This window comes from Perca fluviatilis, chromosome 19 (assembly GCF_010015445.1).
Source record: "Perca fluviatilis chromosome 19, GENO_Pfluv_1.0, whole genome shotgun sequence".
NCBI lineage: Eukaryota > Metazoa > Chordata > Actinopteri > Perciformes > Percidae > Perca > Perca fluviatilis.
In genome coordinates this window covers 13,831,530-13,858,175 of record NC_053130.1, presented here as the reverse complement: position 1 = coordinate 13,858,175, position 26,646 = coordinate 13,831,530, and the positions used below count along the sequence as shown (strand labels likewise).

At 39.7% G+C, this 26,646-nt stretch overlaps 1 protein-coding gene across 1 annotated transcript; it reads right to left on the bottom strand.

The window, feature by feature from the left end:
* Positions 1-2,408: 2,408 nt before the first annotated feature.
* hmx3a (H6 family homeobox 3a) lies at positions 2,409-26,623 on the bottom strand. Its single transcript, XM_039784029.1, has 4 exons — positions 26,401-26,623; positions 25,038-25,081; positions 4,955-5,430; positions 2,409-4,002 (listed from the first exon to the last, which is right to left on the bottom strand). The coding sequence occupies exons 3-4, from the start codon at positions 5,241-5,243 to the stop codon at positions 3,380-3,382; spliced, it is 912 nt and encodes a 303-aa protein (XP_039639963.1). The 5' UTR covers positions 5,244-5,430; positions 25,038-25,081; positions 26,401-26,623; the 3' UTR covers positions 2,409-3,379.
* Positions 26,624-26,646: the final 23 nt, after the last annotated feature.

Here is a 26,646-nt window from a genome sequence, read left to right as displayed (position 1 = left end):
GCTAGCGTTACGCAAGGTGGTCGGGCCACTTGTGTGTTTCCAAACTGGCACTAAAACCTATGATAGGGCTTAGAAATTACCCATTCAGCTCTCCATTTTAATGTAATACATGAGCTCAGTCCCCGGTCACGTCCGTTTGCCCCCGTTCCTGCAAATGTACTTTATCTGATTTCGCTCCTTTTAGCCTACTCCTTTACATACAGATGTCGCACAAATGGAAATTATCGAGTGGTAATTTTTTCAATTTATGCGTGCAAATCAAGGTCACGCTGAGCCGAAGCGAGAGAGACGTTGTGAACGTTGCTCTTACTTGACGCAATATAATGCAGACGTTTACGGATCGATATGTGCCAGAGGAATAATGCCATATCAATCTATTAATTTGCGGTAATGGGGCCGTGTTGAGTGTGCGCGGTAGGTAGGCTACACGTCAATACTTGGGTGATCTGACGATATTTGAATGAAGCCTTGGTCTCTTGATGAGCTCGTCATATAGAGTTTATAGCTGACTGATTGATTTCCAATAACTGTATTAGCCTACAGATGCAACATAAAACGACCTTTGAGGCAAAGGTTACATGTGCCTGAAAATATGTTAAAGTTTGAATGTCAACTGTTTTCTTTATGTTAATATGTCTCATGTTTGGGCAATCCAATTGCAGTGTTGTGTAGTGTGTTATCAGATGTATTTATGAAGGCAGATTGAATCTTAAAACGGTCCTTAAACTATGAAGCTGCCAATAGTTTGTCTGCAATGAAGCGGTGCTGTTGAGTGTTGGTGTTTTAATTAAAAGGGACCTGGAAGCAGAAGCAGGTTGTAGTTTCCCTGCAGATGTCTAAGTGTCCACCTGGACTCTGACACCTGATTACAGTCTGGAGGTGGATTCTAATCAGATTCGGCGAAAAAGCGAAAAGAAATGTTAAAACTTTTATTGAAATAAAACATTTTACCCTGGTGATTATTTATTATTGGTATTTATTACTGATTGTTGATCATTGCTATTTATTGTGCTAAACTTAACAGAGGCTGAGAGGAGTGTTCACTCCCTCCCCTCAGAGTCTCCTCCCCTTGGATCTGCATTTATCCTTGTACTTTAACATAATACATCGAGTTTTGTAATAAAAGGTCAAATAAAATAAAAAAATACTATATGTAGTAACTGTAAAAAAAACAATAATAATAAAAAAGTTTTAAAAAAATATATCAGGCTCTGGTGAAGTCGTGACATGATGTCTAAACAGGATCCTGTCTAAAATACTTATACTTATTCTACTAAGGTTAAAAATCAGGCCCATTGTGGGCAGCCTATTTTTTTTAGCGCACATTTATCAATCTCCTTTGATTTTCTCGATTATGCAATATCTTGAAAGAAGTTAGAATCAATTCTAATCACCCCACTTTCGCTTAGAAGTTGTTTCCTTATTCAAGAAAAGATGTTAAAGCAGGTTAATTTGCATGAAAACAAGTACTGGGGCCTACAACACTGCATGTGTTCGTTGAGTCGCATCAAGTGTCCAGTGACACCTGGTCGTTTTTTATTAATTACAGAGCAATATATGTTTTAACTATGGAGACACTGTGAGATGTTATTGTCCAGATTTAAAATATGGATATGATTTTTAAATACAATCACAAGTGTCCTACCTCACCATTTAAATAGGCTATAAGTGGCATCACAAGTGATCCTTGTAAAGAGAGACGTTTCCTCGTCAAAAAATCTAATTATGTTCAGAAAAATTTAGGCTACTTAAAATAAAATTAAAAAATGAAATAAGAATGAATTAACAGTAAAATTGACGGTTTCAACAACAAAATAGTGAGATGAAGATACTTTCCATATAGATCCTGACATCCTTCCACCTCACACTGAACATACAACACACACACACACATATACAAGACAAGGCATTGCGTGTGCGTGTGTGTGTGTGCGTGTGTGTGTGTGAGAGAGAGAGAGAGAGAGAGAGAGAGAGAGAGAGAGAGAGAAAACATGTTAAAAGACAGCAGCCTATCAGTGGATAATGTCCTCTTCTGAATACATTACCCATTATTTTGTCAAGATGGTGGCAATTACGCATCTAATTGACTGAGCCCGTTTTTATGTAAAATAACGTTTTAAAGTGCATAACACCAAGATTATTACAGAAACCTACCTGCCCAAGCTACAAGTGTGTGTGTGTGTGTGTGTGTGTGTGTGTGTGTGTGTAGGGGGGGACTGTATCTTTTATCAGAATAGAAATTAATTATATGTATCATTTTTGCCTCTCTTTGTGAATTCATTTTTTATGAAAAATGTTGAAAGTTGTGAAGTGATAAAAAAAATATGTTGATTATAAAATGGCTCCATTTACCTACTCTGGTCAATACTAGATTATCTAAAGGAAGTCATACAAACATGACCTAAATGTAAGGAATAGTATCCATTTATTTCACAACATAGTTCAGCAATACAATATCAAAACGTTGTTTTTACTGTACAAAGAAGTGGCAGCTCCTCTCTCCGTGCCTCATTAAATATATACATTTACATATTTTACACAGCAGTGTCGATATTTTTGCCGCTCCTGTTCAAAAACACAAAGTAGACTAAGAGACATTGGGAGCTCACACTTGTGCTTGAAAGACGTGTCCATGTAGAGGGAACAAGAGTAAGAATCACTAAAACTAAACATAAAGCTACATGGGTATTTTACAGGTGACTGTGTCTTGATTGTCCCCCGTCAAGCGCTTTAAAAAGCAAACAAAAAGAAAAATTACAACAAAGCCTCATCAATATACCTGCGTGAATAGATGACAAAACATGTTTTACCGTTTAGTGGAGTCATTAGTTCAAAGCACACCGTCAGTGTATTGCACATCATAGTGTAATGAGTTCTGGAAATGTAGCCTAAATAAAATCAAATAATTTTGTCAGATGATAAGAACGCCCGCGCCTTTAGGCCGCCAATTTTTGTAAACAAGGTTAAAAAAAAATAAAAAATAAAATAAAAAAGTGTACCAGTTGTTTGGTCATGGTGTAAAAACTATGGAAAAATAAAAGACATCAGGCAGTGTAAGCAGGTGGACTCCTGAGGTGATAATTATATAGGCCTATAGAAATAATAGGCAGCTAATAATAATAATAATATTAATAATAATAATTTATTGTAGTAATAATAATAATATAAAACATGGGATTTGAATTGTCGGATCACGTGTAAACAGCACCCTTATGGAAAATGACACAATATATTTGCCAAAATAGTTCCATGTGGGCCTGACAATGTGTCTCTTTTTTTCTTCATTCATTCAGTTGTACAAAAATAGTAAGTCTTTTTTTTTTTTTTTTTCGGATGATTTTGAAATCGACACCAAGTTGTGCCGAAGACTCTGCTATTTTCAAACCGGTCTGAGCAGCGGCACGGATGTGACGATTGGATGGGAGTAGTAGACGCCCGGGTGCGGGAAGGTGAGCAGCGGCTGGCTCACGGGCACGTTGGCACCGGCGCCTCCGCTCTCCGAGGCCGAGTTCTCGTGGTAGAGGATGGGCACTCGGACTATCCTCTGCGCCGCGGCGTGGCTCAGGTTGGCGGCCTCCAGCTCCGCGGCCAGCTGCCTCTTCCACTTGTTTCTCCTGTTCTGGAACCAGATCTTCACCTGGGTCTCCGTCAGGTGGAGAGACGCGGCCAGGCCGGCCCGCTCCGAGCTGCTCAGGTACCGCTTCATGTCGAAGGTGGACTCCAGCTGGAACACCTGGCTCCGGGAGAAAACCGTGCGCGTCTTCTTCTTGCGGCACGGCTTCTTGTCGTCGTCCCTCTTCTTCCACTCTCCCAGCTCGTCTTTTTTGGCTTCTTCCGTGTCGCTCTCCTCCAGGATTATCTCGTCGCCACTTTTGTTGTTGTTGTGTTCATCGTCCTCGTCGTCGTCTTTGACGTCTGGCTCGGATTTGAGAACCAGGTCCGGCGAGTCTCTGTCCGTGCCCGAGGTTGGAGAGGAGTCTCTGGCTCTTAGTTTGTCGGTGACTGAAATGGGGAGACAGGGAGATGTGGTCATCAACACTGGAGCCTGATGCTGTATGTGTTTGGGATTTTATTACAGCCTGTTGATCCTGGACAGTCTGCGGGCTTTGCGGAAACTAAACTGGTTAGAAATAGTGCCAGGAATATATGGCTTGTGACATTAAACATAAGCTATTTTTTTTATAGCTAAACATGACTGACCACACCGTGTTCAAATATATTTAATTTATTATTTTGCCCTACTAAAAATAACACTTTTAATAGACTTAAGAAAAAAAAATTCTAAATATGTAGGTCTGCTTTATTTGTGAGTTTTATTTGAACAAATCAGAGTTGTAAAATCACTCTTCTAATTCAACAAGATTTCAAAAATAAATCCCCATCTATTCTTTGCATGGACGCATGATATAACCATTCATATTAGCGTGTTTTAAATCCCACATGAATAAAATCACAGAGACAAAACAAGAAAAAAACGCTGTCAGAGACCAAGCTTCTGGGGTAAGATGTTCACAGTGAGTATAGACAAATCAAAAGCTCGCTGCGCAGCGTCACCCCCATCCAGTGATTTGACGATGTCTACTTCATTTTATGCACAGTGTCACATTATTGATCTATTATCCCGCGTCGTGGCATAACAAAATAGGCCTTCAACGAGGACAGGGCTTCAAATCACTAAACACCCTGTGGTGTGGTAAGGACAATGCACTTCATATTATTTCCCATCACCAAAACGCACAAAATCCCCTTTTATATGAAGAGGAAATGAAATGACTTGTTTATCTGACACATGGGACATGGTCCTGAAAGTTCCTATGTTGGGATTGTTATTTTGGAAAATAAATAACAAGTTCCACCTCTCAATTCTAATGATATACTCCAACATCAAACAAACTAAACATTGACAATTATTTGTTCATACGCCCATGACATATGATAAACAGTGATGTTTTACCTTCGGTTCTGTGTAGGTGGACGGATGAGCTGAGGGCGTAGGGGTACCACCACGCCGAGGTGCGCTCCAAGTAGTGAGCCGGTAGACTGAACCTCTGCGCGGGCAGGTCAAAGCGTGGGAAGTTGAAGTCCCCGACATGGGAAAGGGAAAATCCTCCCTCCAAGGCCGCCTTGGTGGAAGCCAGTACGGGTTTGGGTTTGGACGGTTTGCTATCACAGTTCAGCAGGTTCTTAATGAAAAAAGGAGAGTCCTTGGCCGAAGCGCACGTCTCTTGCGTTGTCTCTGGCATCGCTGTTTGTGGTCTGAACGCAGAGGACCACGGAAGCAGGAATTAAAAGCGGGGGGGGAAGCAAGGCTGACTTACAGGCAGTCGATATCCTGGCTGCGAGGAATCCCTGTTTTATCTCTCTCAGTGATTTAACGCGAAGACTCGATTTCACACCCGGAGAGCGCGTCAAAACACGCGTTCTCCTAAACTAGAGAAATAATAAAACAAAACGTTTGAGCAGTTAAAAAAGGCGTAGAAACATGGAGATGTCTTATTCCGGGCTCTTTCGTCAAAACGCAAACTGTGTCCACCGTGTCAGTCAGTCTGGCGTCTGATGCTAATGATGAAATAAAAATGTCATCCAAGTTAAATGCGGAAAGTATAGGCGATTGGGCATGTACAATGGCAAATGGGATTAAGGGAGAGACGGTGAGGAGAGAGAGAGAGAGAGAGAGAGAGAGAGAGAGAGAGAGAGAGAGAGAAGAGAAAGAGAGAGAGAGAGAGACCGTCCTCCCCTCTCTGGGCGCTCTGGCTGCAGGCTGTGCGCGCTCGCCTGTTATTGGTCTCATACAGTCCAATTAGGCAGCAAATGAACACAGGGCTGTTAGCGCCAAAAAGAAAGGTTTGGGATAAGCACCTCATCACACAACTAACATTGCAGTCAAACAGATCGACTGCACGAGGTTACTCATAATCCAGTGAGTCTAAAAAAAAATGTTTAGGGATACATTTTTTAACCACTTTCACTCAGACTGCAGGTGTCTGTGGATTTTTTAAATGTGGCTGTTTGTGAATATATTTTAGGAGACATAAGATGATATTCAACTTCTAAAATGATCACCAAACGCTATGTATGTTAAGGAAATAATAATAATAATAGCCTGTAAGGCCTATATGCTTAAAGCATTATCCATGGCCTAAATGTGATGTTTTTATATATTGAGTCTGTTCAAACATGATTACATTGAATAAAAAGTACATTATGTGTGTGAGATGAACAAGCCAGCCATCTAACAGCTATCTTAATAATCTTAGTAATACTTGAATAAAAAATTGAATATAGGCTAATGTAGGTGTATGGTCACCATGCCAGCACTCTAACCATCAAATACTCCACATTTGTTTTGCTTCTCAGACTCCCAGACACTATGAAAAAGGCCTGAGATCAGGCTGCAGCTACTCCACGTGTCACCAATGGGCGATTAGATTCATATTTCTAATTCATTGATTTTCAGCGAGGGCCACTTCCACAATGTCTGCGGGTCGCACAGTCATTTATTCCACCCTAATCGATTTGGTTAATTCATCCCTCAGATTGCACTCTTTGTAAATGTGCTATGTATATTCACTCATTGATATTAATTGACTTGTTAAAAAGCAGTCCATTGGTTGGAAGCTGGTGTGGAAGGACGGGGAGACAGCGTCCTCTATGGGTCTAGAGGAGGAAATACAAGTGTGTGGAGAGTGTGTGTAGGTGCGGGTGTATTAATCACATTGTGGAGACGTACATCTTATCCCACTGTCACATTATGGGGACTCACCTCTTATTTGGGGGCAAAAAACAGGTCCCCACAAGGCAAACCACTACATTTTAGGGTAAAGATTAGGGAGTTGGTTAGGATTGGGGGCATAATACGGCTACAGTAAATGGATGCAAGTCAATGCATTGCCCTCCAAAGTGACAAAAACAAGTTTGTGTCGGACCAAGACAATATAAACAAGACATTTTCCTTCTAAGTACAGCATATTTGTCCTACAAACAGTCATAACTGAGATGTACTCATTTCAGTTATGAATCATCATCATCATCATCATCCTCTGCTCCCTAAAGCCATTAGTTAGCCATGAGATGTGCAGCCATAACAGAGGGTGTCAGTGACAAGGTAAAGGTTGCACTGGGTGTCACAGTGTTTTTTTTCATCATCTGTAGCGTTCTTACAAGCACCGGCATGTCCATGTAATTAACACGTGTTATTCATTTAGTGAGCTGCTCAAGTGGAGATATCCTGTTACAGTGAGGTGATTACCGCCTTTCCTTACGTGGTCATCATCACCGGTATTTGATGGTGCTCTTACACTGAGGTGCAAAATGTGTGCATTTGGTTCCAAGTTTCTATTAAAGCCAAATAATTCACAGTTGTCATAATTCAGTCAGCATTTGTGAATATGGACAGCTCTTTAGAAACTGGATAAGGTCTGAATTATTGCAGCTGTAGTACTATCAGCTATATTTGTATCCCCAAAAACAATTTGGATACTGTCAGTGTGTCCACCCAAAGCTCTATTCACACTGGACAGTGTTAAAGTAACTCAAGCTCTTGGAGACTCTTACTGGTTGCTATTTCACCCACGTTTTTGTAGTACATTGTTTATACGCTCCACAACACTTCTAAACTCAGAGAGGAAACTGCTACTAATCATTCTGGACAGCGGGCAATTGGATCAACAATCTTTAAAAAAAAGTATTCACTAATAAAAGCTTGACTTCCTGAACTAAATTTGGGATGTCAAGATTAGTTCACATCCTGATTCTTCTAAACATGACAATCCCAGATTTGTTCCCAGAATAATTGTTGTTTTTAAGGTGTTGTGTGATAGCTGACATAAAGGTAATGTACAAAATGAAACATGCATGGTGCAAAAAGAAAGAAAGTGGGATTTGTGCAGCCTCCTGTATTTCCTTCATAATGTACTCAGTATTAAAATCATTGACAACTTAACATATACTATTCCAAAATAAACCTCTATGAAAAATATTTTTTTTTTGTTAAATACATATTATTGTGAATAATTTCAATTATTTAAGTCACAATATTTTAAAAGGAACGACGGTGGAGGATGTATGAATTAAAGTCGGAAATTAAACACAGAGAAGCTAATGTGTCTGATGAAGGTCTATGTGACCAAAATGGTGCATGAAATAAATAAATAAATACTATATAATTTGGGAGCTCTTCAGTGTGCAGATATCATTACTCTCCACTGCATTATTATTTTAACCCTTAGATAAAAGTGACTCTTGTAGGCTGTTATCATATTGGCCTGATTCCCAGGTTGTGTTTTTGAATAGTCCAACAGAGATTGTTAAAAGGGCCCGGGAATATTTATGCCACAAATAATAATTTAGCCTACCACAATGCTTAACTACTATAATAAAAGACCATAACTGATAACAGATGCTAACCCTGAAAAAAAATTGCACAAACTAAAACCCTTTACTTTAAAAAAACACAGTTCATATTACTGTATGCATTGATTAGACACATGCAGTAGACATTGCCCAGAGGCCATATAGGCCTTCTGAATGCTCCATAAGTCTATTTTTGTTGCTCCTCGGGTAGGTTACTATGACTTTTATATTATTTATTTCAAAGCGCCCAGATATTGATTATTTCACAAGGAAAAATGACAAATGGCAGGAGGGAATGACACGGTCAGCAGGTTCTATTAGAGAAATGATAGTGTTGCTCGTGGTTTGTTAAAAGGTCCAGTTTAGATACTTTATAGGTTTACATCCATCATCGTCTAATGACCTATTTGATGAAAAACACGCGCTCTGGTGACAACGGCCCTGTGCAGCCAACTTCGCTTTGTAATTGCTCCCATATTAAATATAGATTTTTGTTTTGATATCTTGTGAGAATTCCTTTCTGTGGGTCAAAATTGTGATAAAAGACATGGATGCAATGGCAAAAGCTCAGAGGGAGAAAACTGGAAGGAGAATTGGAAAAATAGTTGGTGTTGAGGTGGTGGAGGAAGTATTCAGATCCGTTATTAAAAGAAGCAATACTCCACTACAAGTAAAAGTAAGTATTATTGGAAAAATGTAAAGTCTCAAAAATTAAAGCACCCATACTCATCGGATTGTTTTTTCTGATGCATTAATGTAAAAGTAGTATTTCACAATTTTTAAATGTAAATTCTTAATCTTCAAAGTAGCTAAAGGATTAAGAAGAATTCTGGAGGAACTATTTCAATCCTTTACCAATACTACACTATACAAAAAGTAAAGTCCTGCTTTTAAAATTATACTTAAAACTATGTAAGTATTACTTGAAGGAAAAAAAAAAACATCACTGTTACCTGTCCACCCTGTATTCTTCTTGCACTTTTAACTGGACACTCCTGTTGGCACAAGTCATTAAACCGTTGAAGGCCACACTGAGATTGCTTTAAATTTAAGTATTGCATTTAACTTGTAAAGGAATTGGTGGCCCTCCACTGACCCGGCAAGCTTTAATTGGGATTGTGCGAGTATTGATTGTAAGTGGCCAGGCGAATCTTGAATTACAGCCTGATTAGCTTTTACTCGGCCCGTTGCACCAGCTCAACCAGGAGCTCAATGTCATTCAGGTTGGAACACTTCAGCGGCCACTTGACTAGAGGGAATCTTGTTACTTCCTGGGTAAACAGGAAACATCATGTTTTTAAGGAGGGAAATGACAGTTGTTCTGGCAAAGTTACTTTAGTCACACAAGGCTGTAATCTTCCCTTAGTGTATAGTCAGTTTTAGAAATAAAGTCACTTAGCATGTACCTTAGGAGCAGATATGGGCACAAAGAAGGTGTATTGTCCTTTTTCATCTTTCCTGCTCTCATTTTATCCACATTTTATCACTCCTTTTCTTCCTTTATTGTTTCTCAGCAGAGATGATGACCTCTGTAAGGTTTGGATGGAAACAGTCATAGGAGCGATGTAGCCCTTTTTTCTCTATTATGAGCAGCTTCGTCCAAGCCCTCCGGGTACCCAGCCTCAATATCCACCCTTTGTACCTCCAAAAACTCTGCCGTGGATAGTCAGCTTTTACCCAGCCTGCCTGTATGTGTCATTATAACTCGGTAATCTGGAGAGGGCAACAGAAAAGTTCTCATCAGTGTCAGGCTGAGATATAGATATAGGACGGGTAACAAATGGCCAAATGCACAGGCAGCAGAGCAGACCATCAATAAAGCAATTTCTTGTGTCATAACAGCCGCGCTTTTCCTAAAGCCAACCTTTCAAAACTTTTCCCTCTGCAAATCGCTGTAGCCCCACCATTAGAGTCCTGCCTTGTGAATTTAATGGATTCCGTACAAATAATATTCCACCATAATGGAAAAGGTTGAAGTCACTGAAGACAGATGAAGTCATAAACACGTATAATTGAGAATCAAAGACCGATAAATTTTAAACTGCTATCCATTTTCTCTTTTTAGATGATGATCTATGTCAGCACGGCTGCAGGAAAATGGAAGAGATTATGGGGGAAAATTATAACAATAAATTTTCTAAACATACACCTTGATTATGCTTCGATTTTTTTGGAGGGGTAGAGGGCGAGGGAGGGGGGTTAGAAAGAAGGCTTGTATTGCTGAAAGCTTGCTGGCTAAATGGCACCATAAAATAGGTTCCCTGCTCTTTTGCCTGCAGAGCGTAGGCATGCCTGGAGGTGTGATTTCCCCCCTCCTCTAAATGGGGGAAATGAATTGTGTAATTTATTGCAAACGTGCACACAGTGAGATTAGATCAGCATATCCCATCAAAGGAACAACAATCAATCAGCCTCTAGTTAACAGCTTGAAACACATAAACCAGGGCACCTAATGGCTTTCCAATTTAACAGATTGATAGACTTATCCGGTCCTAAGGGATGAATTAACAAAACCGGGTACTTTCACACAGGCACTGGCACTTTTGACAGGACCTTTTCCCCCTCTAGCTTTCTTACCATCTTTACTCCTGAATACAGAGATAAGGTTAACCTGAAAATAAAGAGAAAGTCAGTTTTTCCTCTTTTCTTTTTTCTCTCTCTCTGTTTGAGAAAGCACTCCAGAGCTGATTTGTAATTCAGATGAGGCGGGAGTGGAAGTGTGTCAGATGTGGAGAATGGGCCCATTTTAATGACCTGATTATCGCGGGTCATTTGGAACTGTGAAATCAAGGGAGCTATTCAAAGCCACTTAACAATATCTACATGTGACCCAGGCGACCCATTCAACCAAGAATGTAGTTTGAAAAAAGGAAGTTGTTTGTTTCATATCTTATTAATCACATAATTGATTCATGTGAACTCATCAGCGCAAAAACATATTAAAGAAATAGTTTGACATTTCGGTAAATGCACTTGCTCCCATAATTGCCAAGAGTTAGGTGAGAAGATTGATACCACTATCGTGTCTGTACAGTAAACATGTGGCTGGAGTCAGCAGCCAGTTAGCTCAGCTTAGCATAAAGACTGGAAACAGGGGGATATTGCCTCTATCCAAGGGTAAATAATCAGCACCTTTAAAGCTCACAAATTGTAACATGGTAGATTTTGGACGTTTAATACGTTCAAAAACCAAAGTGTAAAATTAACAATTCCACATTTTATTATTTATAGTTATGTACTGGACTATTTGTTGACTACCAGCAGAGACTTCATGAAGTTACTGGTCCAGGAAAAGAAATAGTCCGGCACACATCCCACCGTAAAACAGCAAATTCAAATTTTTACACTTTACACTTTAGTTTAATGTGTTAATTAGTGAGCTTTAGATGGTGGTGGGTCAATTCTGTTACCTTTGGACAGAGCCAGACTAGCTGTATTCAGCGTTTATAAGCTGAATTAACTCACTGCTGACTCAAGCATACAGAAATAAGGGTTGTATCAATTGTCTCATATAACCTTCGCAAAGAATAAGAATAAGCATATTTCTCAAAATTATGCACTATTCCTTTAAATACTATCTCTTTTTAGGAGATGCTGGATGGGGCCTTTTTCAGTAGACCAAATCAGTAGCTTTTAGCAGTGGAGCTCCCCTCACTGGTGACTGAGAGCACCGTTGTCAGCTCAGCTCAGCCTGGTTAAAAGCTTCCTGAATTATGATGTGATAACTCAAAAGCTGGGACAGCAATAGGCTGCTATTCATTGTGAATGGGACCTGGCACTGAAGCCCGACGCTGCCCAAGCTACAGAAACTCAAAAGTTGCCCAGCGGCACTACAGGGGAAAGTTAAGAAAGGCTCAACTTCATGTAAATGTCCATTGACGCAATGCGAGCAAAAACCAGGCAAGAGCCAATCACATCCGTTTTAATGCCTGCAGAAACAGAAGCACAAACCACTACACAAGGTAAAAAAAGGCAGCACACAAGGCTATTCTGTAGTCAGGAAATAAACAATCTCCTCCTCCTTCCTCGTGTGTAACACAGCAGTTACGTCCAAAAACAACTGTTCTTGCACAGGCTTAGTTTTGTACTGAACATAATATTGTGAACAGGCAAAATGTACTACTGAACTGAAGACTGAAGTGCATCTGCACGGTGATGCGATCGTGAGTTTAAAAGACAGGTGAAATAACTACACAGTCAGTGACTACGGGTCTCTGAACTAAATTGAATAAAACTATTCGAATCAGCAAATTTATTTGAAATTTCTGTATTAACCGTGAGCACCAAATACCAGCTTCAAAGAAACACATTCAAAAGGTTAACAGGCTGTACTGTCCTTTTAAGAGCTTGGCTACAAACCCAGAGCCTTGACCCAGAGAATCAGCGTAATGCACACTTTGTGTCACCATATTATGTTGTCCACATCCACAGAGACAGCTGATCTCTCTGTGTCACTGCATAATTGAGGAGCTGTTGGTATCAAGGATGTGACCCTGAGAGGGATGAGAAAGTGTTACCCTAGACCCCCAACAGCAGACCAGAGGAACCGACTCAAGTGAGAACCACAAACGGGGTGCATCCACAGGCCAGAGACAGCAGACAGTCTCCCCCACCGTCTCTGAAGCCAGCGGCCCGTAACATATATGTGACTGATGCGTGCGCTCCACTACAAGGTGACAGAAATCCACATTAAAAGAGGAACCGGATCTTCTCGTCGGATTAAGTATGTGAAGGGCTGGGGTCAATTTTGTCTCGTCTGAGACACTTTAGGAAATGGATTGAGATTCAGCTCATGGGTTGGGAATGAGACAAAATTGATTACTGATGGATCAATAAATTGGCTAGTGAATAAGAGCCCATTACTAAGCAATCAAAACTAATAGCACTTCTGCTTTTCCATTAGCTTAGCAGAAAACCTGCATTTATCGGAAGAGGACAACAGAAGAAATACCCAAACATAAAACAGGAACAAGACTATTAAACTGAACAAGGGTCTCACATTCCAGGTCAGAGACCAAAATTGTGTTTTCCTACTTGACACTAATACTTGTATCCTCCCTGTGGACACAACTCCGCTGACCCTCTTGTTTGGTCTGTGAGTGTAGTAAGGTGCACATGATCACAAACATGACTGCTACCCTCCTCCTGACGGACAGTAATTGGTGTTTGTTTGCTCTCTTTTCTCCTTCTCTTGTGTCAAGGGGGTGGGTGAAGAGTGCTATTACTGTCAGCTGATTAGTATACTTCTTCCAGTAGCTGTCAGGAGTCAGGACTGCCTAATGAGAGGAAACTTGAGCAGCATTACAAAAGTGGCCTTTTGCGCACACGCACACACACATGCACACAAATATAGATGAATTTAAACCTACACTGAGTGTTAGATAGAGAGAGATTCATTTGACGTGCCTTCAATATATTATTTCTTCCAGCATAATGTATTTAGACAAATAAATAAATATAACAGTGTGAACAGTCATCCCTGTCTTTTGTTACAAATCCTTAACTTTTCCAGTAGCAATAACACATTAAAAAAAATCCAATGGTCTACAAAAAATGTAATAATGAATAATGAAATTTAAACTACCCCATTCTGAACATATAACTCATCACAACCAATGATATTTTGTACACTCCAGATCATGTCTCAGAAGGTGTGTCCTCACCTCTGTTTCTGTACTGCAGCCACGTAAGAGCTAACCAACTTAAGAGATGTCTGGAGCTCTGAAAGTTTTTTCAAATCCAAACAAATTTGACAAAATACTTTCATTCTTAAGTTTGCAAGAAGAAGCTAAAGTAAAATATCACTTTTTACTTCTTTTTAGTCCAGCTTTATCAAATAATCACCAAACATAAAATGAAATTAAAATCAGAGTCATATCATCATTTTACCTTCTGTTTAAATAAAAATGGGAAACACACGAGGCACCAGCATTAATTACTAATACATTACAATTCACACCAACCCTTGACAACTCTATCTTCCACACATCTGAATGCACCCCAAAGTCCTCAGGGCACACAGGAAAATTAACCATTTAATAGCAATAAATAATTCTGACTCAAGGGGACTTCAAATCAGCCACACACTCACTCACTCACACTTACACACACTCACACACACACACACGCACGCACAAAGAGTAGCCTCACAGAGCTGGAACAACTAAATTTTTTCCATTCACACACACAGCAACCTTAAAGGATGTGACAGCTTTATAGAATTCTAACAGTCTCAACCTCATGCATGCAAGTTTGTTTTTTGGAGGAATTAATAAACATTAAACCTACATTCAATTCAATTCAATTTTATTTTTGGTATCAAATCATAACAAGAGTTATCTTGGAGACACTTTACAGATAGAGTAGGTCTAGACCACACTCTATAATTTACAAAGACCCAACAATTCTAGTAATTCCCCCAAGAGCAAGCATTGCGACAGTGGCGAGGAAAAACTCCCTATTAGGAAGAAACCTCGGACAGACCCAGGCTCTTGGTAGGCGGCGTCTGACGGTGCCGGTTGGGGATTTGATGAACAGTGGCAATAATAGTCACTTTAAAGATAATGGAACAGTGACTTCAAATGATAACATTGTGTCTTCTACTTCCACCAACTAATCAAAGTATTGTCGTAAGCGTAGAATCTGCCATTCAGAATACATATGGGCGAGTCGCTCAAATGACGGCCAGCATTTTGTGCCTCCATCTTTAAAATACATTAGCCAAAGAGGGACATACCTCCGCCGTTCGCCCTCAACCCGCACCGTGACGAATGCCAGGGGGAGATTACTCGCCAGGGAAGCGAAAAAGAGAATTAAAACGACAATGCGACAGGCAAAGCAAAAAGACCAAAGTTAATATTGGAGTGATAGAACAGCTGCGTGTAAACGATGGAGATACTAAGAGCTAATTTCGGGTTCGGCCACTGTAGCAGTTAAAATGCGATCGGAATGGGAAGTAATATTCAGTTGGTTGTCATATACAATTTCACCGCTAGAAATTCTTACACAATGTAGTTTTAAATCAAACAAGAGAAAGCTACTAAAAGCAGACATGATAATATACCAGGTTAACCTTCCATGGTGGAATGTAAGTACATTTACTCAAGTACTGTACTTAAGTACAAATTTGATGTACTTTACATAAGTATTCCCATTTCATATTACTTTATACTAAGAAGTATAATGACTCCACTTCATATCAGAGGGAAATATTGTTCTTTTCACTCCACCACATTTATTAAACAGCCTATTTTTATAGATTAAGATTTGACATAAAACAATATAATAAACTATGGATTAAACTAAAAGAATAGTTCAAATTAGTTCCTCAACCGACTACAAACATAAAATCCAAGTTAAACATTGATACATCAGTAATAATAATTAATTTTAGTATAAAACTTATTTTTTAGAGAAAATCCCGCACACTGACCATTACACAAGCAATAATTGTTGTATTTTTCTAAATAAAGTATTGCTTGCGTAATGGTCAGTGTGCAGGATTTTCTATAAAAATGTTTTTGATCTGCTACTCTTGATCAAATCCTACACATCTGCCCGACAAAAAGAGGTGTGCAAAAACGTTTTCTTAAGTAGTATAACACTTATACCAGGGAGTATGTTTAATTATTTTACTCCACGTACATTTTTCTAATAACCCTTTTATGTCCTTAAGTGAAATTTTGAAGCCAATACTTTTACTTGTAATGTAGTATTTTCATATTGCAGTATTACTTAAGTGGATCTGAATACTTCCTCCACCACTGGTTACAATGAGGGATTTGGAGAACTACTAAGATGATTCTGTGCTATTTTAGATTTTATAAAACCATGCACCACATTAACATTCTGGCATATATCTTCTCTGTCAATGGCATTCCTATTAATACCTCTCATTCTTTCCTTCTCTCCTTTTCCCTCTCCAACAATGGCCCTTGCATTAGTCAAAATGGAGCATTGATTATTTGTAAAAACATAAGCGCAAATCAAATCAACATTGTGCAGGGACAGATGAGAGCTGCCTACCTGTGCACACGCAGGAAAAAGGGGGCAGTTATTGACCAATTGATTTGATGTGAGGGAGGGGCATTCTTTTTCCTGCAATGGAAAGACCTCCGATGTAAAGCTAGCAATCACTCCACCACCTTACCTCCAACTACAACTACCTCTAAGACCCAACTGTGTCCTCAATCTCCACTCCAATAGGCCCAGGTATGCAACTTTTCCGTCAGCACCGTTATGTATTTGGCTTTCTATTTCACTTTAATAGGGGAGAAATTGGCAACATATTCTTTTACAGCCCCCTGGCACCATTAGAAAGCCTGCTGTCATTTGGATTATTTATGAAAAACTATTTCATGCTTACTTACATTTGCCGCTTATTTTCCCCCAGTGTGACCTGCAGCAGATTTAGTTCCATTTCGAAAGCCTTAAAGCCAATTCTTTATATCTGCAGGTCAGCCTTCTCGATTGAGTTGAGATTGAAATACCAGTGTGTAGGGGGAAAGGTATGGCAGGAGGAAACCAATGATCTTTTATTGTGTTGAGGGCTATAGTAAAGAGAAAAGGCAGGAGGATACCGAAAGAGGAGAAACAATAGAGGGGTAAAGGTGGGGAACGGGGGTGATTTTTAGGTGGATGTAGAATTGGAGACACCTGCAGAAATAAGAGGCAATGCAAAGGCAGCAGCAAAAGTTGAGGAATGAATGGGCCCACACACATCCAGCTGCTCATGAGCGTTAAAGACAACAAAGACAGGCCAAGAACTGAGTCAGCAAATTGGCATAGAAAGTGAAAACAGAAAAGACATAAAAAAAGAAAGTGGTCTTAAATCTGCAAGATTTTATATTTCATCCAAAAACATGTCAAATACTGTTGCTTGCGAGGTGTTTTACAAGGTCTACAATGATAAACTTTGCTGGGGGGGGGGGGTTAGGTTTGTGATTTTTTTCCTCCTGTGTTTCTAGAATCTATACTCATATTCTTGTCTGTACAAGAAAATTGGCAATCTTTGTCTTTCAACATATCAAATAAATCAAAATAAACTTCCCCACTAAGGAGCTCGACAGGCCAGGACAAAGCAGTCACACTCCCCTCTGGATCATGCATCTATACTCATAATCCCATACTGTATGAGATGGGGTCTTTCACTCCCCATTACACACACATACACACACACACACACACACACACACACACACACACACACACAAACACACACACACTTTTGATCTGGGTTTGGCCTGGGCTTTATACAGTGACCCTAATAAACTGCGGCGTGGCCGGGCAGGTTTGTCACTGTCACAGGTAAATGATGTAATTAATGAGTGTGTAGCGGAGTGGATGGGAGCCGGGGTGTTAGCTTTTAAACACCTCTTCAGCTGACTGGGTTTGGGGAGGCCCAGCTGGACACAGCCAGCGGATCGATAGGGGGTCAGGGGTCAGTCAACCCCCCCATTATGGCCCTGGTAGCTCTCATCATCGTCTGGCTAACGATGCCTGCAAGAGGGCCAGAGAGCCACTGCAGGGAGAGGAAGCAGCTTCTGGAGCTTCAAACTGAGGCTGGTCTGATTAAAACTCACATGCATAATGTTTGTTCTTATTGTTAATGTACATATCTTTACAAGTATATGATGGGAATGCCTTTACCGTGGTTGGAGACCTTCCATGTTCCGTTATTGAGAAATGTTGGTCACTTTGTCGGGTCACAAATGGTTAATAATAGCATTAAAGTCCATAGTTCTAACTGGGAGTGACGTGTTTGCATTTTCACACATTGAAATCAGCATAAGCCAAGCAGTGAATAATTTCTCTTGCTTCAAGTGTAGTTTCCTTTGTGTCAGGAATTTTTTTGTTTAGCCTATACTAAGAATTTTATTAGTATAGAATACATTATAGCATTGTATTTTAGAACTAGTAAAAGAACTAGAAAAAAAACACAGCTAAGTTGTCTTGCAGTGTAGACTGTTCAGAGCTCAACACTGCTGTATAACATGAAAATGTGTTGCTGTTATTGCTGTCAGTAATCATGTGTAATCTGCATTAAAAAAACAGTGATGGCCTGTGGCTAATGTCAATACTGTCACGGGCTAGAAAAGGACAAAGAACAGCAGGGAGCATGGGAAATGGTTCCTGGTCAGAGTGGTTTAAAGTGCTCATATTATGCTCATTTTCAGGTTCATAATGTTCATTTTCAGATTCCTAATTGTATTTAGAGGTTATATCAGAATAGGTTTATATAGTTTAATTTTCAAAAAACACCATATTTTTGTTGTACTACACATTGCTGCAGCTCCTCTTTTCACCCTGTGTGTTGAGCTGTGTGTTGTTTTAGCTACCAAGTGAGGCGAATAAGGGGAAGGCAATGCCCGCTGACCGCTCCTCTTCAACCTCCACTCCACCAGCTAAGGTTATTTCACATTCTGCCTCAGTGACTAGTAGGGTGTTTGAGTCACATTGGTTAGATGCCCGCCACCACTCGGCTAAGTACACTGCTGTTACCCGGAATGGGCGTGCACTGGCTCCACTCGTTTGACTGCTAACGCTACCATGCTAGAAGCTGTGGCTTCACTGCAGAAAACAACGCGCCTCCCCGACCCCCTCAGTGAGTAATCCCGCTAGCTGCATTAGCACTGTTGACCGTGTTAGCATGGTTAGCCACATTAGCTAGGCGCTGCTTCCCCGGCTCTATCATCTCCACGGCTGCGCGTGTCCACACAGGGATCTCATCTTCATGGATGAATTAGCTCTTAGCTCATCTTAGACTAAACTGCTATCAGTGTGGACTGGAGCATGTGAAGGCATCGCGCAGGTGAGAGCTGCCAATCTGCCGACGTCAGACAGTCAACACACTCGTTTCCGAAAGGAACTCTGGGAGATGAGGTCCCAGAAGCCCGCCTGCAATTACATCTTACCGCCAAAGATGCCGCTAGAAACAACCTAACTCACACCTTACGGAGTACAACTTTAAATGAGGATTTGTCTAAAATATTCTAAATAAAAAAGAAATTTTTGTTGCTCTTTCTGAGGTTTAATGCTGTTTGCTGCTGCTTTTGTTTGGAAATTGTCATAATGTTTTTTGGTAGGATTTCTTTAAGATTCATCTATCATTAAATATGTTATTTTTCATTACCGCAGAAATGAGCCATTGTTTTCTGAAGTCTGTAAATCGAAACAAAAACAATATTACCAAAGCAAACTTTTTGTCATCTTGGTATTAGTAATTGCACTTTTATAAAAGTAAAAATTACAACGGTTTCTCCTTGTTTGTTTGTTTGTTTGTTTACACTAAAATAAATTAAAATTTTAAAGAATTGTAGGATTTTTTAAGCCTCATTAATCTAAAATTTCCTATACATAACCGACCCCATCCATCTCAGACCACTCTTTAGACTCAATAGTCACTCCAGCAGAGCAAAGCCATACAGACAACAAAACTAAACAGCTTATTTTAAGTGTGCATCACATTTCTTGGAACTGAGTTTTTTTATCCCGTAGGTGCCCCGAGCAATACTACAACCAGTTTTGATAATGATATATCATTAATATTAGAGCGGGGGAACATGGGAAATTGTTCCTGGCCAGATTGGGTTTGATCAATATCCTTAAAAGGGCAGAAGCCTAATCTAAAACTTCCCTCACATTAGCAGAACAGTCCAATTCAGACCACTCTTTACTCAGACTGCACAGCCACTCAGATCCATACAGAGATAAAAACTCAACAGCTCATTGGGAGTGTGCTAGAGTTAAATGCTGTGAGCTCCCTGAGGAATACTAGGACCAGTTTTGTTCATGATGTTGATACATTATTAATATTACAGCAGGGGGAAAAAAATCGTTCCTGGTCAGATTGGGTTTGATCAATAATCCTCAAAGGGCAGAAGCCTCATTAATCTAAAATTTCCCTTCCCTGACATTAGCAGGACTGTCCAATCCAGACCGCTCTCTGGCAGATCCATACAGTATATATAGAGATCAAAACTCAACAGCTAATTTTGAGTTTTTAAAACTGTGAGCTCCCCGGAGAATACTGGGACCAGTTCATGATATTAATGTTGATGCATTATAATTACTGAAGTGGTTTATAAAACACCCCTATGAGCATGTTTTACTCCTGTCTAGGGCTGGGTATCGTTAAAAAATGTTCAATACTGATTCAATACCATTTTTTTCAAATCCATTGCTACAATTTGTTAATGCATTTTTCACCACCTTTAAACCAACTCTGATGAGATTTACTCCTTAGGTATTTAAATTTGGTATTGAATGATAAGGCATTTGTCGATACTAGGCATGGGCCGGGATACGATTCTGACGGTGTGATAACCTTCAGCAAAAAAAAATGAAATAATAAAAATATAATTTTTTTCCATTGAACCCAATGTATTTTATTTTTAAACACACTGCACACTGGCAGGGAGAAAGATTTCTAAACTGCACTTTCTGTCCTTATGTCCACTCATAAAAACAGCTCATATCTTAGGAACGGTATGACAGAAAATGTTAGTGGTTTTGAAACCTTGACTTTTTAAAACCGCGGTATACCTTGAAAACAGTAACCGGGCCATGCCTACTCGATACTATAGAGGCAATTTGGACAGTGCCTAAATTAATCGAAGTTGGATACCCAGCCCTACTTTTTGAAAGATTTTCATGATCATAAAGGGGTGGAGAAATTGTTATTATCTTTAAAGTGCCGTTATTCTACAATTTAAAAACACACAAAAAAACTAGCTAGCTATAAGGTGAGTTTATTTATTACTAAAGCACCTTTCAACAACAAATCAACTCAAACTGCTACATAAGACATAAAAAGACAATAAGACAAGATATTAAGTATTAAGTACATATTGATGAGAGGCAAGTCAATAAAAAAGGCATATAAATAGTTCCTTAAAAGGAATAAAATAAAACCGAGGATAATGAGATAAAATGGAATCAAGTGTTCCTCCGTATCATATAATTATTTCAGGAATTTACTTTACATCGATCATATTTTAGGTGACCACCAGCAAAATTAAAAGAAATATAAATATATTAGTTGATTATTTAATCATTTTTCAAGCAAAAATGCCAAACATGCAGAATCTGCTGTATGTCTACTGAGATCATACACTAAATATCTTTGCGTTTTAGGGTGTTAATTGGACGAAACAAGCATTGTTGAAAATACTTACATGTACATTTTTGTTTACTATTTCCTAGGATTTCATAGACCAAACTATTAAGTGATTAACCAATTAATTGAGAAAATAATCAGCAGAATAATCAAGACAGATAATGGTTAGCTGCAGCCCTAGAAAAAGACAACTTTTTTTGTTTCAGTCAGAAGAATGAAGATGATGGCCAAGATCAGTGCTAGATGTGAGCAGACATGGTGATACTTGATACTCTACCTGTGACCCATTGGTGTTTAAAGATGTGCCAGTGGACGCACTATATTATCTTCCTATGGACAGGCTAATCCATTATCAGCCCTCTTGCGGTGCGAGTGAAATGCTCGTATTAGGGCAACTGTGCGTTCAGAGGCATCATTCAGGACAATGAGCTATAGCCAGAGAGTGACAAGCTAGAAAAATGTCCCCACTTTTCAGGCTGTACAAATGACGTTTGGCCACAATAACTCACAACTGGACACTTCATTTCGAGTTGGGCGCTAGCTGGCCAGTCAAAAGCTATCATACCATCTTCTTTATTTGTGGCCCATGGTTTTGGTAGTAGGATCATCAAATAAATACTGCTAAAATGCCACTTCAGTCAAACATATTGGCCAATTCTTTCTCTCCCGTGACTGGGTCCGGATGGCAACCTGTTTCTGATGGTATAAACCTTTAAGAGTCAGGTGGTTGGGCAGGAGGCATCCATCAGGACCAACAGCACCATGAGTCAGTGTTGGATATACGCATGTGAATGAGAGTGACCAATGCTGCTGATCCCTTGGAGCCACTCTCAAAGCATAATGGTCAAATGAATTGATTACCAATTTATCACTGGGGAATTGCTTGCTTAAAGGAATAATCACTCAACGATAAAGAAGAAATGGCTATGAATACATTTCAAGGATGACAATCTTTGAGGAGTAATAGTATAATTTGTCACTTGTGACAGTCTATTTGATTGTTCTCGATATTTCAGCCTGGTGGAATATTGGACAGAATCACGCCGGGTTGTCAGAGCCAAGCTGAGGTGTGTGTGAATGCGTCGAGTGGTGCTTTAATACGGTAATAAGGCAGTCAGAAGAACACTTAGACTTCCTAAGGTGACAGCAGCTTTATCGCGCATCGCCTCATAAAGTCCCATCATATCTGCTCGCCACTATTATCAAATGGGTGTTTAGCGTGCTTCTGTGTGTCTGTGTGTGGGTGTGTGAAAGACAGAGTAAGAGGATGGGTGAACAACCTATGTTTGTGTGTGTGTGTGTGTGTGTGTGTGTGTGTGTGTGTGTGTGTGTGTGTGTGTGTGTGTGTGTGTGTGTGTGTGTGTGTGTGTGTGTGTGTGTGTGTGTGTGTGTGTTTTGAGGGTAATAACATGAGAGCACAAAAAGATCAGCATGAAAAGTGAGTTGATACTGGCCATGCAGGAATACCACAAAGATTCTGAGCTTTTTATAAGGAAAATAAGCCCATCCTCCCACTCTGAAGTGAAACATTTCTCTTTTTCGCTCCTATTTCCTCCTGAAGCCCAGGCAGCTGTGGTCAAACTTAGGTCAATAAAATGTCTGTCTGTCCATATTGAGTTGCCACATCTATCAAAAGATGAAAGTTTGTCTTTAAAGGAGAGATAGAATTCAGTGGGGAGAGAGTGAGCCCTTTCTGTGAGGCATGCAGGAAATTAATCAAGGAAATGGGGTTTTTGGTGTGCCTATATCACATCTAATCTATCCTTTGTCCACATGTAGACGGCTCCAAGCCTCACCAATCAAGAGCGACACACTGGCTTTATGAAAAGCCACTTGTTCCCTGCATAATTGGGGGGTCTCACTGCTGAGTTAAATGGGAGGTGGAGGTGGAAGGAGGGGCAGTCTTGTTTGCCCATATAAAGTGTGATCCAGATAATAGCATTCTCATCAAAGGCAGCAATTACATTCATTACAACGGCGCAAGGCGCGCCTGCAAGGAAATTAAGTGGTGAGAGGAAAGAAAAGCTTAATATATACCTCCTTTATCCTATCCCCCACCTCTCAGTTCTTTTCCAAATGCTCCTCGTGGAGCGGGGGACCTCAAGAAAAAAACAGTCTCAGTCGGAGAAGAATAAATCTTGTCAAAGTCCCCCTTCACCTTTCTGCCTCCAAGAGGCTCCTGTCTACCGTTACTATGGCTGCACTTGTCTCGTTTAAAAAGCTTTGCCAGCAGGGTAATCTCTAATGCAGCTTTTACACAAGCCCAACAAATGACACCAAGTCTTTAAAACCTGCTTAAGACCTTCTCTTAATTAAATTCCAATTTCTTTCAGAAAAGGAGGAGCAAACCAATTGTCTTGTGTGGCGTTAAACCACAAACAGCCAGTAAATCAAGCGGTTAAGAGGAGAAGGGAACCTTTTGATTCAGGCCTTTTAAATGTGAATCAGAGCAAGTGGATAACACTGCAACCTTCTAAAAGACAGGTGTTGTCCCAGAGCCCATTCTACATGAGCTAGTGTGTATATTCAGACTCGCTCATATTATTTAGTCTTGTGAAGGTTTTGAGTTCAAGTCAGGCCTTTACAAAATGTTAAGTATATGAGTAACTGTATCAAAATAGACAAAAAAATTGGATTAGCGGGTTTGATTTATATTACATTAGATATTATGTAGTTGTATTTGTGGCTAAAAGTGACCCATTTAACATACACAGAACAGTTTTTCAAGTAATTTCTACGCAAATTTCCATCAGTGTGACCACAGCATTATTAGGTGTAAATGCCAGCCCCAGTAAGCCCTATTAGAGTATTGCCTACTCTCAGGCTCATTTATAAACGCTCACTGCCCTTTAAAAGAACAGCTTAATATATTGTGCAGTGGACATGTCATTAATGCAAAATTAAGTTTGACCAATTATTCCCCTTAAGTATTTTTAGGCTTAATCAATTATCTGTCGTTCAAACCAAAGGCTGCATTGGTTCTAACTGCAGGAAATGCTTAGTTGGAAATACAACATGAGATTATTGTTTTAATGATTTATATTATAGGAATTAAAAACAAAAAATGAGAGCACAGAAGTGTGCACTTTGTCTTTTCGAGCCGACAAATCATTGTGGCTGTGTGTAAATTATTCAACAGGATCTGGCCCCTGTGGAAACCTGAGCATAATTAAATTGCAATAAAATAACATTAGTGTGGACAGGCTGTTAGAAGGTGATGTAATTGGCCGCTCGCTGCGGTCATGGTTCAACTATTGAGGTCTACTGTCATGTCTTCCACTGGTCCTGTACATGCTGTCCCCGGGGACTGACAGCTGACACATACAGGACTCACTAGCTGAATGTACACTGAGCTGTACATGTCTGTACAGTGATAGCCACGACCTGTCATCTGTCATGTTAATGAGTCAAGTCTTTCCTGTAAGGTTAGGACCTATGAGCAATACCAGCCTACATGTTTTAGCTTTGTGTCTTGTGGAGTACAGAACAGTGTGGTAGAATGGGAAGTACCAGTTTCACCAGTGAGACATGTCCGCCATCTAGTGTCCAGATGTTGAACTGTACTCACACATGGCCAGGCAACAGCAGGTGTACTTGTAGGACCAAGTGTATCTGTCCAAAAATGTTAGAATAGTATGTTAAAACAGTTATAATTATCTAAATTGACACACAAACACATCATACACAAGCCAAGTTACTATAAAGAATATAGTTTAGATTAGTGGATACATTTTCAACACCAAACAACGACTAATGTTACAAAGTAAAGAATTAACAGGTTTACATTACTGCTGTAATACTACTGTTCTGACAGTAGCAGTTGTAACAAAGTAAAAGAATACTGCAGCATCACTCAACTTGGTAGTTTATCATCTTCTCATCAGTGGTTTTCCTACAACTTTGACACAAATGGGGCAATGCGATCTTCACCAAGCACTTACTGGTAAATAATTGATTGTGATAAAACATGAATGAGTCAATAGCTTTTGAAAGTCATGCAATTGTTGTGCCTCATTTGCCAATTGTGCATAATTGCAAGCTGTACATCTAAAAGTGTGTCATGTCTCTGATGTGAATGGATATGCTATCAATTAACTTCATTAGCTTGGTGGCAAGAGATGGGTGTTTGAAGCAGAGTGGGGGTTTCTGGCACAACTTCACTTATTTCCTAAGTGCATGGAGAGGAGAAAGAAGTCTAAAGAGGTCAAAATTCCAGCAACACCTGTAGCATAAGAACAACTTAATTGTAGGACCAACACGTTCGAGGCCACAAGCCTAGTTGAAATAAAGATGTTCTATATACTACAGATCAAGTGTTGCTGAAGTTTTTACCTCAAGAGATGGGGGTTTCAAATCGACATGTAAAAAAAAATGCCACTGTGCCTGGATGACAAAGTGCACCGTTTAAGGTGTGTACGTTTCAATACTGATAGGCCTACAGTTTTTGGACAAATTATGAAACAATGCAAGTATACATTTTTTAACTACTAATACCCAAGATGCTATCTAAAAAAGACATTGTAAAAAACAAGTTCCAAGTATAAGCCTTTGCTTGAACAGATAAAAGCTGATACTTAACAGTAACTCACTGGCAGGGCCTCCTCATAAGGGCTGTGCCACTCTGTGCACTAAATAGACTTAAAGTCTAAGTTTGTTGTCTTAATATTAATGTTGAATATAAGCAGGAAAAACCTGTTGCATATTTATTAGACAGCAAACACACTGCAACTTTTAGGGATGTTATAACGGTCAGTAGCTAGTTGGATAAAGGTTGTGTGGATGTTTGGAAAGCATTGCTTAGCACATTTATTTTTAAATGATGCTTTTAAATGAGTGACCTACCTTCATTCGACGCATAACTATATGCCATAAACTGGAATAGGCCTGTGTATTTGTAAACAATACATTATTTATAATATACTGTATCTTACCCAATCCTCTGTAGCACGTATTAGGCCTTGTCGACTATCAAAACATAACTTCGGTCTCCAGACACAGAAAAATGGCAAGCATGTGCGTTGTCGATTCATTATGTACATAACAAATGTTGAATAATAACGTTTTTTTCGATTTCATACTATGTGGACAACTGTATTACTTTGTATTTGACCAAAGTTACAGAGTTACTGGTGGGAACCGTCCTTCGCGGGTACATTGCGCTTGAGGCGGGACGGGTT

Excerpts from the sequence above, each read along its gene's own strand:
- hmx3a (XM_039784029.1), bottom strand. The coding sequence starts at position 5,243 with ATGCCAGAGACAACGCAAGAGACGTGCGCTTCGGCCAAGGACTCTCCT. Across the intron at positions 4,003-4,954 it reads CCACCTACACAGAACCGAAG|TCACCGACAAACTAAGAGCC; the intron begins GTAAAACATCAC and ends TCCCCATTTCAG.